Source organism: Callorhinus ursinus, unplaced genomic scaffold (genome assembly GCF_003265705.2).
Source record: "Callorhinus ursinus isolate GAN/ISIS: 27379988/994484 unplaced genomic scaffold, GSC_fseal_2.0 scaffold2, whole genome shotgun sequence".
Lineage (NCBI taxonomy): Eukaryota > Metazoa > Chordata > Mammalia > Carnivora > Otariidae > Callorhinus > Callorhinus ursinus.
In genome coordinates this window covers 35,835,694-35,851,879 of record NW_027397064.1, presented here as the reverse complement: position 1 = coordinate 35,851,879, position 16,186 = coordinate 35,835,694, and the positions used below count along the sequence as shown (strand labels likewise).

Genomic DNA, 16,186 nt, shown 5'->3' with positions numbered 1-16,186 from the left:
TGACCAGTGGAAGTAAACCTTTCTGACTCTAAGTTTAGAGCATCAGAAGACCATCTATAAAACTATGTATGCCACAAGTCCTTTTTTAGCATGGGGGGGTATGAATTTTAGAAATAATTATATGCTGTGATAATTATGTAATTATAATCTGCCTCTTATTTACTTGGGGATTATATAATGTGAGAACCATCGGTTTTGTGGCTCTGTGCCTGTTTTCTTTCTTTTTTTCTTTTTAAGATTTTGTTTATTTATCTTATCTTATTTATCTTATCTCTCTTGACAGAGAGATAGAGAGAGAGCACAAGTAGGCAGAGCTGCAGGCAGAGGGAGAAGGAGAAGCAGGCACTCCACTGAGCAGGGAGCCCAACGCAGGGGGCTTGATCACAGGACCCCGGGATCATGACCTGAGCCGAAGGCAGCCGCTTAACCGACTGAGCCACCCAGGCGCCCCTCTGTGCCTGTTTTCTTGTTCTCAGTATTGGGGTACCCTAGTACTTCTAAATTTCTTTTGGTTTAAAAGAATGAAAGCGTGGTATAGATTCATACAATGCAATACTACACAAGGATAAACAAGCAAGACTCACTGCTGTGTAGCAACATGGACGAATTTCAGATAGTATGTTGGGCAAAAGAGGCCAGACACAAAAACGTATATACGGTATACTTCAACCTATGTGACGTTCAAAAACAGGCAACATTAATCTCTGGTGGTGGATGTCAGAGTAATGCTTACTCTGCGTGGGAGGATGTAGACTGGGAAGGGGGATGAAGTGGTTTTCTGGGATGTTGGAAGTGTTCTGTACCATCTTTTCCCCCCTCTACATTCCTCCCTCCCAGCTTTATTGAGATAGAACTGACATATAAAGAGATGTTTTGTATCTTGAACATTTGTGTTCTGTTCAGCTGTACACATAAGATTAATGTACTTTACTATATGGATATTATACTTAGGTCCCTCCTTCTCACTCCAGGGCTCTGGGAGTGGCCCATGCCAATCCCCAGAGCCACTGATGAAGGATACTTACACAGGACAAAGTACTTATATCTCCTGAAAAATTCGCCCTAACAGAAGTGGTGGCAAGGCAGAGTGGCTGGGAAGGTCTCATGGAGAGTGACTGGGTGCTTGGTGTGTTAAATCTTTCAGGTCATGGGGTGAGGTGATAATTCTGAACAATTACTTAGTAATTGTTCCCGAACAGAGTCACTTCTTAACATTACACATCCCAGAGCTTCCCACCCAGTATGCCTTAGCCCACTGGTATGCTGAGAACCTGTTATAGAAGTGCCAAGAATAGGGCGCCCCCTTCTGCTCAGAAAAGCTTTATCCTCTTATACCTGTATGCTTTTCTATGTGTGCATAATGTGAAAAAGTTACAAGGCATTGACCTGATGATGCACTGCCTCTTAATTTTTTTTTTTAGCCAAATACCACCAATAGCAAATGGTAGTATACCTGTATCCTTGAAGGATGGTCTCCAAGTATAGTGTGAAGTGATTTGTAGCAAGAATAAGGTTTCTTTAAAGTCTAATGTTATATCTTAAAATCCATGCAAACCTTGTGTTCTTTTCAACTATATTCCTATTATGTAAAAAAGTGCGGTTCTCCATCTCCCCATCTTAAATAATATTGATATTCCAGGAAGAGTTTTATCCTGTGAACCTTTGTACTCCTGAGCACAAGGCTGCATATCCCCCAGGGTACTTGGATTCTGGTTTGAGAAGCACAAGCTTAAAGGACATGTGCTCTGACACATTCATTTCAGCTACATATGACATTGACATTTCTGTAAATGTGAGGAAAGGTAACATACCATTTTAGTATTTTTGGTCCATGTGTCATTTTTGGCATTAAACTGCCTAGAGATGGGCCTGGGACCGTCTCTGAGAACTAGAGAGCGCATACATAAACTTCCCCTTCTACCTTGTCTGGAGCCATTATCTCTTCATACCCTGCTCCAGAGACACAGACCTAGGCAGGGAAAAGATCCTCTTTCCTGCCCTAGGGTTTTTGAACATCTGGGGGTGTTTCTTCTGCCTAGAATGGTCTACCCATGGCTCTCAAATGCTGGCTTTCCAGTCTCAGTGTGATTGGTGCCTCATCAGGCGGGACCTCTGGACCTCTCCTTACAACGTCATGTTGGGTAATGTCACAACACTTCTCTCAATTTTGAAATTAGATATGTATGTTTCCATATCCATTGCTGCCTGACTGCCTTATGCCACATGGCCAGCTTTTTGAGAGTAGGGAATATGTCCATTTTGCTCATCATTGTAAACCCAGTGCCTGGCATAGGGCCTGGCATATACATATACGTGAAGTGAATTAATACATGTTTCTTTGTCAGTACTCTACCCTATTCCTCATTCTGATACAGCTGGCCTGCTACCTCCACACAAGCATCTTTATAGGGGTGAAGAGATCAAAATGAATTTAAGTCTAAAAATTCATAAAAAACGGTATTTTTTTTATGTATGTATGTAGCCTTAAGATGTGGGTGTACTAAAGGTGGGGAGAGACTATTCTCTGACATCGATGGGGGCATTTATAGGCTAGTAAAGTATGGGGACCTCATGGGTGGGGTGTGTGTGTGTGTGTTTTATACCAGCTGGCAAAGCTGCTCATCTCAGTCCATGCCGACGGCCCACTGGATCTCTACACATTCTGGTAAAATAAAGTGTTTTGTCTTTGTTGGCTCAACTGGGGAAGCCTGTTGAGGGTGAGGGCCCAGCAATGCTGCAGGAGGTCGGACGCAGGAGGCCATTGCAGTGTGAAACCTCAAGCTGCAAGAACAACAAGACGGCCACTGGGTGCCTCTCCTGTGGGGCTTTTTGAAGCAGAAAATGCTCGGAGAGTGCGTGGGAAAGGGCACTGAAGAATTCGCACTCTCACAACCTCTCCACTATGACCCCACCAAAGGAGAAAACTTTTTAAAAGTTTTGTTCTTCCTCTCCCTCTTTCTAGAGGAAGATATTTTATCAAATGAGATTTATGGAGTAATGTATTTAAATGTCTGTGCAATATCTGGTTTTGTACTTCTATTCCTGATAGGCTGACTTCTGACAACATTTTGGAAGAGGATGGAAGCAAGACAAAACAAAATACACATTGTCCCCCATGTGCTTTAGTTGTCAGGCATCAGCTACCCCAGAACAAAGCAACCAATTCAGCCCTGCTTCCTCTGACTTGCTTCTCACAGTGACACAGGCATGGGTCACAATTTCCCCTCTGCAGCTTCCCTGTGTACTCATAGGGAAGTCCCGAGTGACACACCCAGTTGCCAGACCCCACAGACCGTGGTGGCTCGTTAGGGCCTTGGCATGGCTCATAATGTAAAGTGTCTAATGAGACATTCCAGAGCTGCTGAGAGGGAGAGATTCTCCCCTGGGCTCTCTAAATAGCTTCTGAGGCTTTGGGAACAAAAGCCCTACAGAGCCTCTAGCTGGCAACTGCTGGGGCTAATTTTATTTTCACCAGGCAAAGCCCAAGGCAGGGATGCCTGAAATGGATTTTGAAAGGAGTATTTTTCGTTTTTCCTTCAGCAGTTGGTCACAAACCAAAATTTGAAATGGCTCCAACTTAGACTTTTTGGAAGGAAGAGAAGGAGAAAGAGAAGAGAGAAAGAGAAATACATGAAGCATAAACTGATCTCTAAGTAGGTGATCCATATGAAAAGTACTGTAACTGCACACAGGAAGCCACAGGAAAGAAAACTAACAGCAGAAAATAAGCTCTGGCAGTGGGCGAGGCACTGTGGAGTCATTTTGTACATACTATATTTTATTAAATTTTCACAGTGGTAAAGTAGGGAATATTTTTATTCACCTTTTAGGAAAATGTGGCTCAGTAAGCTCCCTAACTTCTCCAGATCACCCAGCTAATAAGCAGAGGATATGGAATTTAAACCCTGGTCTATCTGATCCTAAAGTCCATGCTCTTCTTATTAGATTTTGCTGTTTCCATAAAAGACCGACTTGGGAGAAGTTTCTAATAACCAAAAATACTAAGGAATATCTGTGAGCACCTGCTATGGGCTGTGTGTTATGGGCCATATTTCTGGGTGTTTCAATGGGCTAGATCCTTACTCTTGGTTTCTAGTTAAAAGAACCTATTGGACCATGATTCTTGATAATTTTAAATAATTACCCAAAGTCTTTAGTTCTATTAGTTAAGGTATCCCTGATTTAATGATAGGCTGATTTTCTTTTTTTTATTTTTTAAAAGTTTTTATTTAAATTCTAGTTAGTTAAACATGTAGTGTAATATTGATTTCAGGAGTAGAATTTCGTGATTTGTCACTTACATATAACACCCAGTGTTCGTCATAACAAGTGCTCTCCTTAATACTCAGCAACCCTCCGTTTGTTCTGTACTTGAAAGTCTCATGGGGCATTTGGATGGCTCAGTCGGTTAAGAGTCTGCCTTCGGCTCAGGTCATGATCTCAGGGCCCTGGGACTGAGCCTGCATCAGGCTCCCTGCTCAGTGGGGAGTCTGCTTCTCCCTCTCTCTCAGCACCCCCACCCCCCGCTCATGCTCTCTCTTTCTCTCTCAGATAAACAGATAAAATCTTTAAAAAAAGTCTCTTATGATTTGCCTCCCCCCTCTCTTTTTTACTCCTTACCCTATGTTCATTTGTTTTGTTTCTTAAATTCCACATATGAGTGAAATCATATGGTATTTGTCTTTCTCTGACTTATTTTGCTTAGCATAATACACTTTAGCTCCATCTAACATTGTTGCAAAAGGCAAGATTTCATTCTTTTTGATGGCTGAGTAATATTTCATTGTGTATATATACCACATCTTTATCCATTCATCAGTTGATGGACATTTGGGCTCTTTCCCTAATTTGGCTATTGTTGATAATGCTGCTATAAACATTGGGGTGCATGTGTCCCTTCAAACAGTATTTTTGTATCTTTTGGGAAATACCTAGTAGTGCAATTGCTGGATCATAGGGTGGTGCTATTTTTAACTTTTTTATTCTTTTTTTTTTTAAAGATTTTATTTATTTGACAGAGAGAGCGAGAGAGGGAACACAAGCAGGGGGAGTGGGAGAGGGAGAAGCAGGCTTCCCGCCGAGCAGGGAGCCGGATGCGGGGCTCGATCCCAGGACCCTGGGATCATGCATGACCTGAGCCGAAGGCAGATACTTAATGACTGAGCCACGCAGGCGCCCCTATTTTTAACTTTTTGAGGAAACTCCATACTGAATGATAGTCTGATTTAAGGATAATAAGGTATTGAGATCTTATTTGCTTTTTTGTTCTTTCCTCTAACTCACTGAGGTAATTAATTATCCTGGTTTTCATAGACTTCATCCTTCCTAATTTATTTTTCAAGTCTCCTAACTATGAATTTTTCTTCTCTTTTAGCACTAATCTCTTTTTAAAAACACTTTCCCTAGAAAGTAATTTTTGGAAAGTTTTGTTTGTTTTTGTGATAGACATGAATGATTACATATTCTATTGTAACTAAAAGAGGAAGGTTAGGGGAAGTTGAAAGATAAAAGGAGGCAGAAATAAATAGAGTCAATATCATTTTTGAACCAAAGATTATTTTTCTATACAAATTTTAGAGTCAGATATAGACTGGAGTACATGGTAAATAGTCACCAAAATTGGGATAGTGTGTAAGTTTGGATAGTAACTGTCAAATGCAATTATAATCCTTCTAACTGGGCTGTTATAATACATCTTATTTGGAAAATCCTAGTCAATCATACAGTGTTTTGTCTATTTCTGACAGTTACAACCCAGCAGCAAACATTACATTATAATTCTACCACACATGATTGTTAAGCTTGCATCTATCTCTATCTATCATCTATCATGTATCTATCATCACAATCTCTTTATTATGAGTCATAATGGGAATTCCCACTGGGAGCCTCTGGAGAATCAGCTCCTTCAGGAGTGAAGGCTGAGCCATGGGGAGGAGCATGCAGCTGTAGTGATGGGAAGACAGGGCTTGAGGATGTTCCTCCCAGCTTACTGTCAAGTTACCTTCCACAAAAAAGAACATAGGAAAGGCATGAGGGATCAGGGGGCATTGGATCCTCCAGTTACTTAGTGTTCTCAGAGCCCCCCCCCTGCCAAGCCTGTGTTTGGCTGGAAGACAGATCATAGGTGATGTCTTCAAGGAGGCTAAGCTTGAAGGCCTTCGTTTCACATGGATATGGAAAGGCCTTGCTGGTTATACCTTGATGCTCTCATCTATGGGCATGCCAATCCATGCTGTACAAACTGGAATATGATTAGGCTTCTTAATCACTGGCCCAGACCAGATGTGACACACTGTCCAAAATCTGGGTCATCAGGACATGTGGCTCGGAAGGAAGAAAGTTTTCCTTAGTGCTAGTTGGGTCTGGTGGAAATTCTGTCATCTGTTTATTTTCTTTCCTTTCAAGGTTGCTAAAAGCAGTGGAAGCAGGAAAGCAAGATGGTTAAGCTTTTAAAATAAAGCTACATAGCTGTGTAATAATTGAAATCTAATTCCTAATGAATAATACCTGTCCTTTTAGCCACTGATTTTGAGAGGCAGAAACATTTCCACCAACTCTGACACAGGTCAAATTCTTTAATTATCAATATATCATAATATAAAACTTACCTTTAGATGTTTCCCAGCATACAAAAGAATCAATTAAAGACAAGCCTTGTTTATAATAAAATGTAGTTAACTCCAGCCAATCAGCATCAAGTGTACTAATGACAGATCCTTTTCTTGTTACTTTCATTGACAGGATGCCTTCCTGATAGGTCCAAAAGGTTGATTCATCATCAAAAACATTGAATACTGTATACAACTTGTTATCTGGGGATAGGTGTTCAGAAAGAAGAAAAAGTATTTATTCATTTATTGAAAAGATTCCTAAATTTTTTTTTATTACTCATGTATTTCAAGCAAACAGACAAGCATAGAGAATAATAAAATTACTTACCACTCAGCTTTATTAAATGTTAACCTTGTGCCTTGTTTCCTTTAGACTTTTTTCCAGGAAATGAGAAATGGATATAGTTGAGGCTCACTTTGTAGTCTTTCCTAATCCAATTCTCCAGAAATAGCTACTATAATGATTTGGTGTTTTTTATTCTCATTCGAGCTTTTAATCTTTTAATGCACATTTATATACCCATTAATATATATTATGTTTTGCAGTTTAAAAAACTTTTAAAGAAGTATGATATTGTATATATGCATTTATAAATTGATTTTTTAAAAAGATTTTATTTATTTATTTGAGAGAGAGAGAGAGAGCAAAGTGGTGGTGGGGAGGAGCAGAGAGAGAAGGAGAAGCAGACTCCCTGCTGAGCAGAGAGCCTGACCCGGGGCTGGGGGAGGGAGAGGGTGGCCTTGATCCCAGGAGCCTGAGATCAAGACCTGAGCCAAAGATGGATGCTTAATTGATTAAGCCACCCAGCTGCCTCTACAAATTGATTTCTTTTTATGCTTGAAGTTGAATTAATATATATAGACCTTATTCATTTAGTTAAACTGCTACATAATATTCCAGTTTATTATTCTCCTGTTGTTACATTGTTTCCAAAATTTTGTTAATGTAAGCATTATTCATGTCTCATATTTGGGAGTGACTCTAGAATACATATTTAGACGTGGAACTGCTGGGTCATATCTACTAGTTTTCCATAAGTTGAGAAATTCTTAACTTGGGGAGTAGTCTATGGACCCATCTATATGGTTATGTTTAGGAAGTCTAACACCACTTGTATTGCGCAAGTACTTGGGGGTATGTATGTTATGTGCATTTTAAAGAGAGATTTTATTTATTTATTTATTTATTTATTTATTTATTTATTTAGTGCTCGAGTGGGGGGAGGGGCAGAGGGAGAGGGAGAGAGAGAGAGAATCTCTAGCAGACTCCACACGAAGCGTGGAGCCAGATGCAGGGCTCGATCTCACGACCCTGAGATCCTGACCTGAGCCAAAAACAAGAGTCAGATGCTCAATGAACTGAGCCACTCAGATGCCCCCGTGTGCATTTTTCTGGATTGAGTCTCCATGGATTTCACCAGATTCTCCAAGGGGTCTTTTGTGTGTGTCTCCCCCAACCTCATGCTGCCACCATCCCACACCTGCACACAAAGTTAAAAACTATTGCCATAGACAAATTTTTAAGAAGTATATGATTTATATTATTAAGAAGTATATGATTTAAGAAAGTGGAGTCATTATTATTATTAAGAAGTATATGATTATTATTAAGACATATATGATTATTAAGAAGTATATGATTTATATTATTAAGAAGTTTATTATTAAGAAGTATATGATTTATATTATTAAGTAGTTTATTAAGAAGGAGTATATGATTTAAGAAAGTGGAGTCTAGGGTCTCCTGGGTGGTTCAGTCAATTAAGCGTCTGACTCTTGATTTCAGCTCAGGTCATGATCTCAGGGTTGTGAGATCAAGCCCTGGGTTGGGCTCTGCACTGGGAGTGGAGCCTGCTTAAGATTCTCTCTCTGCCCCTCCACCTGCCCTCTAAAAATTTTAAAAAATAATTAAAAAAAGAAAGTAGAATCTAAAGATTGAGAATTAAATTAAGTAGCATATTGGATTTAGAACTTAAAAGGACTGGAAATAAACACCTGATCTAATCAAAGTTAGGATGGGAACCAGTGGGAGTTTAAAGGTAGCATTGCATGTTAGATAGCAAATAGGTCTCTGACCATAGCTCCAACAACTCTTTGGTTCTTAAAATGTTTACACTGCAGGAAAATCAGGATGGTTGTTAGTTAGGGAGCTGGTGAAAAAATGGGATGGTGGTGGTGGTGAGGAGGGGTAAGATGATGAATTAGATGCTTCTGGTTTGTTCTTAAAAAGACTGTGCTGACCATGGCCGAGTGGGTCTCTGTCATCCTCAGAATGTTGAGCACATTTCACTACAACCTAGAAGGCCAATGTACGTGTGTGCAGTGTGTTACACCAGAGTGTGTACTACTACTACTACTACTTCTCACAACAACCCCCTTTCTATGACAAAATTGAGGCAGTCTGACTCCAGAACTCTTAATTCTAAGGTATGCATCATCTTTGACTTTCTCTAGTAGTGCTTTTTAAAGCATGTCTGCAAAGGTAGCAGAAAACTCTGAGCAGGCCAAAATACGTGAAAAAGTAGTCTCAATTTCTTGGGAAGAGTTGCTAGTTGCCAAAGTAGAATAAAACTAATGTTTAAAGTTATTTTAGGATGCAGGCAGTATTGTTATATTAATTGTTTCATCATGATGTGCATTCCCATATTCTACTTGATGATCAAAAAAAGCCGATTAACTTCAAAGGCAAAAACCATCCATGAAATGGGAAAGGCCAAAACTAAAATTCTCACACACTGTTTTTTAAAAAAACCATAAATCAGAACAGCTTTCTATATTCATAGAATCACTTTCTGTACACACACAGCCTCCATTTCATAGGGGAGCTGGTGAATGACCAAATGGGAACCAATTTTCAAAACAAAATTTCCTTATGTGGATGGCATTGTATGACCATGCCAGGGACAACTGTTTGAAAAACTGCCCTACCTTAGTTTTGGCTACAAAAATTTCAAAAAAATCAAGACAAGTTTATTAGTTTATTCAGCCTTGATAATTTTTAGAAATTTACTTTGCCTCACGTTTCTAAAAAACATCAAAAACTTATTTTTGCTAAATTTAAACTAATATACTCTTTCGACTTGTCTATTACCTTCTCCCTTTCTGGATTTAGAGTAACTGGGGCTGCCATCTCGGTCCATTTGACACTGTCCACTTTCATGAAGTTCTTCCTCAATTCCACTCTCAGACGATTGCCCACTTAATGTTCCTTCATTCCAACTTTTACAGTTTTCCTCCGAAGTGTGTCTCACAGGCAGTGTTGATTCTGTATCTCCATCGTGATTGCTTCCATTGCAGAATTTAAGTGGTGGATAAGGCTGTGATATGAATCCAACAAATTTCATTCCTCTCTTAGCAGCTATATTAATCTGAAAAGAGAGTGTAGAACAAAATGTAAAATTTATTTACATTGATTACTTTATCAATTAACCTATAGGCTTATTAAGGAAATCCATAAGAAGAAGTAAATTGACCACTAACTAAAGACCCATTCATACATAAAGTAATAACTTCTAATAAAGCACTACTCCTAAGACTATGTCACACTATTATTGTGACTTCTTCAAACAGAACTGATACACTTTAGAAATTAGGAGAACAGGAATCATGTTCTTCTTCAAAAGGTTACTATTTGGGAAGAACTAATAATTCTATAACATGATTTTTGCAGACTTGTTAACAATGGTCTCTCCCATTGAGGCAAAATTAAAAACTATTCCAAGAAATCCTCAAAATAACACAATCTTAATTAATAAAGAAGAAACATTAATTTAAAAGCAAAAACATACAGCATTGTTTGCTTGATGTGGGTAAAGAAAAATGTCACAAGTCTAATTCTTGACAAATGGGTATGTATAATGCATAGGCCTGATTCATTCTCAGAAAGCTTTCATATATGCTTATATCTTGATGCTATTGTCTCCTATTGGGCCAAATGTTCATGATTAGATTCAATCATATAAGTTAAAGAATAGGATTCAGAAGCGCATAATATAACGCCAGTGAAATAATTTGAGACCTTGAGAGTGGTGATTTTCATGCTGGGCACCTTTCCCTTTCTCTGCTTTTGCTTCATTTCTTTGTTCTTTTTGTATCCACGTTTTTCTCCTCTGTTAAACTGGCAATTCTTTTGAGGACTAGGACTGTGTCTTAATCATTTTTGTATTGTGCTGTTTTGTACCTGTGGGTGCTCTATAAATACTTGTTAAATAAGTAAAATAAAGGAATAGCAACATCTTTTATTTGGTCACTGTTTTAAACATTTAAATTGAATGATTTTTTAAAAGACTTATTTATCTGATAGAGAGAAAGAGAGTGTGCAAGTGGGGCAAGGGGCAGAAGGAGAAGGACAGAGAATCATCAAGCAGACTCCTTGCTGAGCGAGGGGCCCAATGTGGGGCTCGATCTCACGACCCTGAGATTATGACCTGAGCCAAAACCAAGAGTCAGAGGCTTACCCTACTGAGTCACCCAGGCACCCCTAAATTAAATGTTTTAAATGTTACCTGGGAGGGGAAAAAGACTTATGGTGGAAGTTGTAAATGCAAACACCTATGGTCAGAGATGAAATAAATGAAAAAGGCCAGGAACAACTGGGGCAAAACCAGACAGCAATGCCCACAACGGTCACTCAGCCCCAGCCAGTGAGGAGAATTCCAAGCACGATGGAGGTGTGGGTATGTGGAGCTAGGATAGAGGATGACACTGACACAATATCATTTACTCCTATAAATGAACATACTGAGGTTTTAATAATGCATGACGCCATAAAAGTAACCATAAATTGTCCTTTGTATCAAATGTCCTGGGAGAGGAGAAAGAAGTGGTAAGGAGGTATGGTATCCTGCAGGTGGGAATGGGTAAATTTATTGTCAGTTCTTTCTCTAGGCCTCCTTAGCTGATTTGGGTGAAAAAGTGCAGAAGGCTTTTTCTATTTTTTATTACTAGAAAGTTTTATCTGGAAAAGTCTGGTAACAAATAGAGTATTAACATTTTTTCCATTTTTTTGAGTTGGAAGATTAATATTTTTATTTTTTTTAAGATTTTATTTATTTATTTATTAGAGAGAGAGAAACAGCATGAGAGGGGAGAGGGTCAGAGGGAGAAGCAGACTCCCCGCTGAGCCGGGAGCCTGACATGGGACCCGATCCCAGGACTCTGGAATCATGACCTGAGCGGAAGGCAGTTGCTTAACCAACTGAGCCACCCAGGTGCCCGGAAGATTGATAATGTTATTTTTATTTAAAAATCCTGGGAAAAACACTTATAAACCTAATTTTAAAAATAGTGAAAATATTGATATAATGGTAAAATGACTTAAAATCTAGCTATTTAACAATAAACTCTTCATGTAAGACAGCTGTTCCAAAATAATATTTGGCATTCATCTATTGCTCTTGTTCACACATGGGGCAATGTTCAAATAGTTCATGTGTTATGTTTCCTGAAGCTTTTCTCTTCATGAAATAACCCCATTACTCTAATTGCTGAAATAACAGTACTTTCCTGTTTAAATAGATCTTTAACTGTGTCCAGGAAGTTAAATGCAAAACAAGGGCTCTGATGGTGATCTATTAAGATTAAATTAGTAGTTACATTTTTGTTTCAAAAGAAATTTTTTGGAGTGGATTTATTCCCAGAAAAACAAATTGAAATTTCCCAGAATAGTAGTAGTAAACAGTATGTGGAACTTGTTTATAAAAATCTAGTCTCAAGGACTGTTCCTGAAAACCTTATTGAATGGTGACTTTATACCTAAAAGGGAAATATCATTAGCAGCTATAACTGGCTATACACAAAACTACAGACACACGTGGCCATTTAAATCTTGGCAACAATAATAAAAACAATGAACACATTTCTTACTTGAAATGCCTTAGGTTTTTGGCTGTATTCACTTAAATAAAACCTAAAACCTTACAAATACGTCAATGCAACTAAGAACAAACTTTCACTTAAAATCCCATCAATTTAGAATACTTATGAATGTACAATTTTTCTTGGTTTTAATCAATATGTATATATAGTGTTCAATTTTTCCTTTAAGTTTCAATTAAGTTATATTGTATAGACTTTTCTAGCTCAACAGTCAATATAGTTATGTTGAATCCCCATAAACTGTTACATTGTATCAGTATGCCATGGCCGCCTCCTCAGTTTTCCAATTATTGAGAATCTGGCCCCTTACTCACTGTTCATTAAACTATCACTGTTCATTAAACTATCTTTGAATAAAAATGACTTTTCCCCTTTTCTTTCTTTTCTTTTTTTTTTTTAAAGATTTTATTTATTTATTTGAGAGAGAGAATGAGATAGAGAGAGAGAGCACGAGAGGGAAGAGGGTCAGAGGGAGAAGCCGACTCCCTGCTGAGTAGGGAGCCCGATGTGGGACTCGATCCCGGGACTCCAGGATCATGACCTGAGCCGAAGGCAGTTGCTTAACCAACTGAGCCACCCAGGCACCCTTTTCTTTCTTTTCTTAAAAAGATTTATTTATTTGAGAGAGAGAGAGCACACGTGCATGAGCGGGGGGCCGGGGAGGGGGAGAGTCAGAGGGAAAAGGAGAGAAGTAGACTCCCCACTGAGCATGCAGCCCCACTTGGGGTTCCATCCCAGGACCCTGAGACAATGACCTGAGCTAAATTCAAGAGTAGGGCGCTTAACTGACTGAGCCACCCAGCTGCCCCAAGTTTTTCCCTTTCCAGTTAATTTCTTGGAATAGATTCTAATAAAAGAAATAAAATGGTATTTATGATTTTTATGACCAGACTGCTATTCAGAAACACTGTAATAATTCATTACAATGCCAATTGCGATATATGAATGTTTTCTTAAACTCTTCCAACACTGGATTTAATATCTTCAGTTTAATTTCTCAGTTAATATTGGTGAGGTATTAATACTGTTTTATTTAAAAAATTATTAGGTTGAATCTTTTTCCAAGTGTCTATTGTTTGTGTTTCCTTTTGTATTTTGCTGTCCATGGATTCTGTCTGTCCATTCAATACTGGATATTACTTTCATGCATTTGTATTCATTTCCTATAAATTCTAAATGAAGCTCCCATAGGACACATTTGTTGGGGATTCCTCCCCGCCATTCTTTTTTTAAAGCTTAATTTTCCTAGTATATAAGTTATATTTATATACTCAAACTCCTCAACCTATTCATAATTGTGTACATCTACTTAGTATACTTTTTCATTTTCTTCTGGATTTTTTTATAGGTAAAAAAAATTACCCCTTTATCTCATTTGAAATGTGTGGAGTCTATTTTCTACAGAACAATTATCCATTTTCCCAGTAGCACTTACTAAATGATGGTTGTTCCCCCATTTTTTTCTTTTAAGATTTTATTTATTTGACAGAGAGAGACACAGTGAGAGAGGGAACACAAGCAGGCGGAGTGGGAGAGGGAGAAGCAGGCTTCCCGTGGAGCAGGGAGCCCAATGGGGGACTTGATCCCAGGACCCTGGGATCATGACCTGAGCTGAAGGCAGACCCTTAACGACTGAGCCACCCAGGCACCCCAGTTGTTCCCCAATTTTATTTCATCAGGTTTGTTACCAAACTTTTTATATGTGTGTAAATTTATTTCTGGCATTTCCATTCTGTTTCATTGGCCTGTATTTCTAACTGTACAATTTGGTATGTGTGCTTCAATATGTTTTAACCTCTGGTAGAAATCACTCACCATATTTCCCTGTTCTTTTTTTTAAAAAATATATTATTTATTTATTTATTTGACAGAGAGATAGAGAGCACAAGTAAGCAGAGTGGCAGGCAGAGGGAAAGGGAGAAGCAGGCTTTCTGCTGAGCAGGGAGCCTGATGCGGGGCTCGATCCCAAGACCCTGGGATCATAACCTGAGCCAAAGGCAGACGCTTAACTGACTGAGCCACCCAGGTGCCCCTTCCCTGTTCTTTTTAAAGAAAGGAAACTGATGAAGAAGAAATACCAAATATTTCTCGATATCACAAATGTATACATGTAGTACCTTTTCTATCAGTTCTTTTGCTATGTCACATGTTTGTGTCTCATAAGTTAGAGGATATTCCTCAATCACAAGCCTTGGGCGTCTTTGTCCACTGGGTACTGCCGAATGCTTCGGGCTGTAACAGAGAATATATTCATGGTTGGAAGTTAGTTGATTATTTTTAGCTAATATGCTGAATGTAAAAATGAATGATCAACTCATAAATAAGGTCAAGACAATTTTTTTTTCCGAGCCTAATGGTTGTCTTCTTAGGTAAAAATACCAGGAAAACAGAGTAACTTTTATTAATTTAAATTTTCTTAGTTTAAACCTCTATTAATTTAATTTCTTTTTTTTTTTAAAGATTTTATTTATTTATTTGAGAGAGAGAATGAGAGAGAGAGAGAAAGCATGAGAGGGGGGAGGGTCAGAGGGAGAAGCAGACTCCCTGCTGAGCAGGGAGCCCGATGCGGGACTCGATCCCGGGATTCCAGGATCATGACCTGAGCCGAAGGCAGTCGCTTAACCAACTGAGCCACCCAGGCGCCCTATTAATTTAATTTCTAATTTAATATGGAAGAAAAAATTCACCAGTTGTTTTACTAAAAACTGTGAGAAATGATTTTAGATCACTGTTATACCTCATTTTTGTACAAAAGCACAAGTAAGGGTCCTATCTGAATGCAAATAAATATCATCCTGTCTTTTTCCATTTTTCTTTTCTGATCTTTACCCCTTGATTATTCTTAGTCTTGTCAGAGCACTGCTAGTCCACTGGAAGTAATGCTAAAAGAGGAAAAATAATTTATACATAGTTTATAAGATTTGTAATTAGGACATAAGTGTTGCTACCATGTGATAAAATGGTATGTTTATTTAGTAATGCTTGAAATACTGGATGAGGTTCCATATCATGGTGAAAGCTGGGGCCCGTACAAACCCTCTTAGATATCTATAAGTTGGCAGTTACTCAGTAGCAAGGCAGTGTCCCTTAAAAGCACAACTGGAATTTTTTAAAGTCCTTATTTTTTTTCAATTTTCCTGCTTTCTCTCTTATTTCATTTTTCTTTCCTTGCTTAGCCCTTTCTTAGTTAAAGTGATCAATTATTAGTCCATCACTAAAAAGAGAAAACAGTTTTTACCCTGGTCTTTGAGATGGCTTGATATAGTTCAAGAGTTGTGTAAAAAAAAAAAAAACAAAACTGATGTGTTAAAGACGTTGGTTTGGTTATTTTCATTCTTCATTGGAAAGGGCAACTGTATTTTGAAAACTATCAAACTTACAAGCTAGGCTGGCAAAAATAGTTGCAGTATTGTTTGGGAAAGCAGCTACTAAAAAAAGTGGAAAAAATGGATGGTTGTTATATCCTACTTTTTTTGGAAAAAGCTGATAAGTCTATCTGATTTGTGAGAACTTGGCAGGTAGATCTTTCTGCTGTAAAAGTTTTAGAAGGGAGAGAGAGTTTCTGTTGCCACTATAAATAAAATAATATAGGACAGTTAAGAAAAAATGCTCAGTGAAAGTGGACTTTGTTGGTCCAGTCAGCTCTTTTAGTCCAGTGACAGGACCTGTAGCTGACGGTTACTCCACTGAAGCTT

At 38.4% G+C, this 16,186-nt stretch overlaps 1 protein-coding gene across 2 annotated transcripts in view; it reads right to left on the bottom strand.

The window, feature by feature from the left end:
• Positions 1-16,186, bottom strand: part of RFTN2 (raftlin family member 2) — a 78,500-nt gene that overhangs the window by 30,339 nt on the left and 31,975 nt on the right. For both annotated transcript variants that reach the window (XM_025894070.2, XM_025894061.2), the window contains 3 exons: positions 14,609-14,723; positions 9,706-9,982; positions 6,612-6,815 (listed from right to left, as the gene is read on the bottom strand). In XM_025894070.2, the coding sequence (XP_025749855.1) occupies positions 6,612-6,815; positions 9,706-9,982; positions 14,609-14,723 (596 nt within the window). The remainder of the gene's footprint in view (positions 1-6,611; positions 6,816-9,705; positions 9,983-14,608; positions 14,724-16,186) is intronic.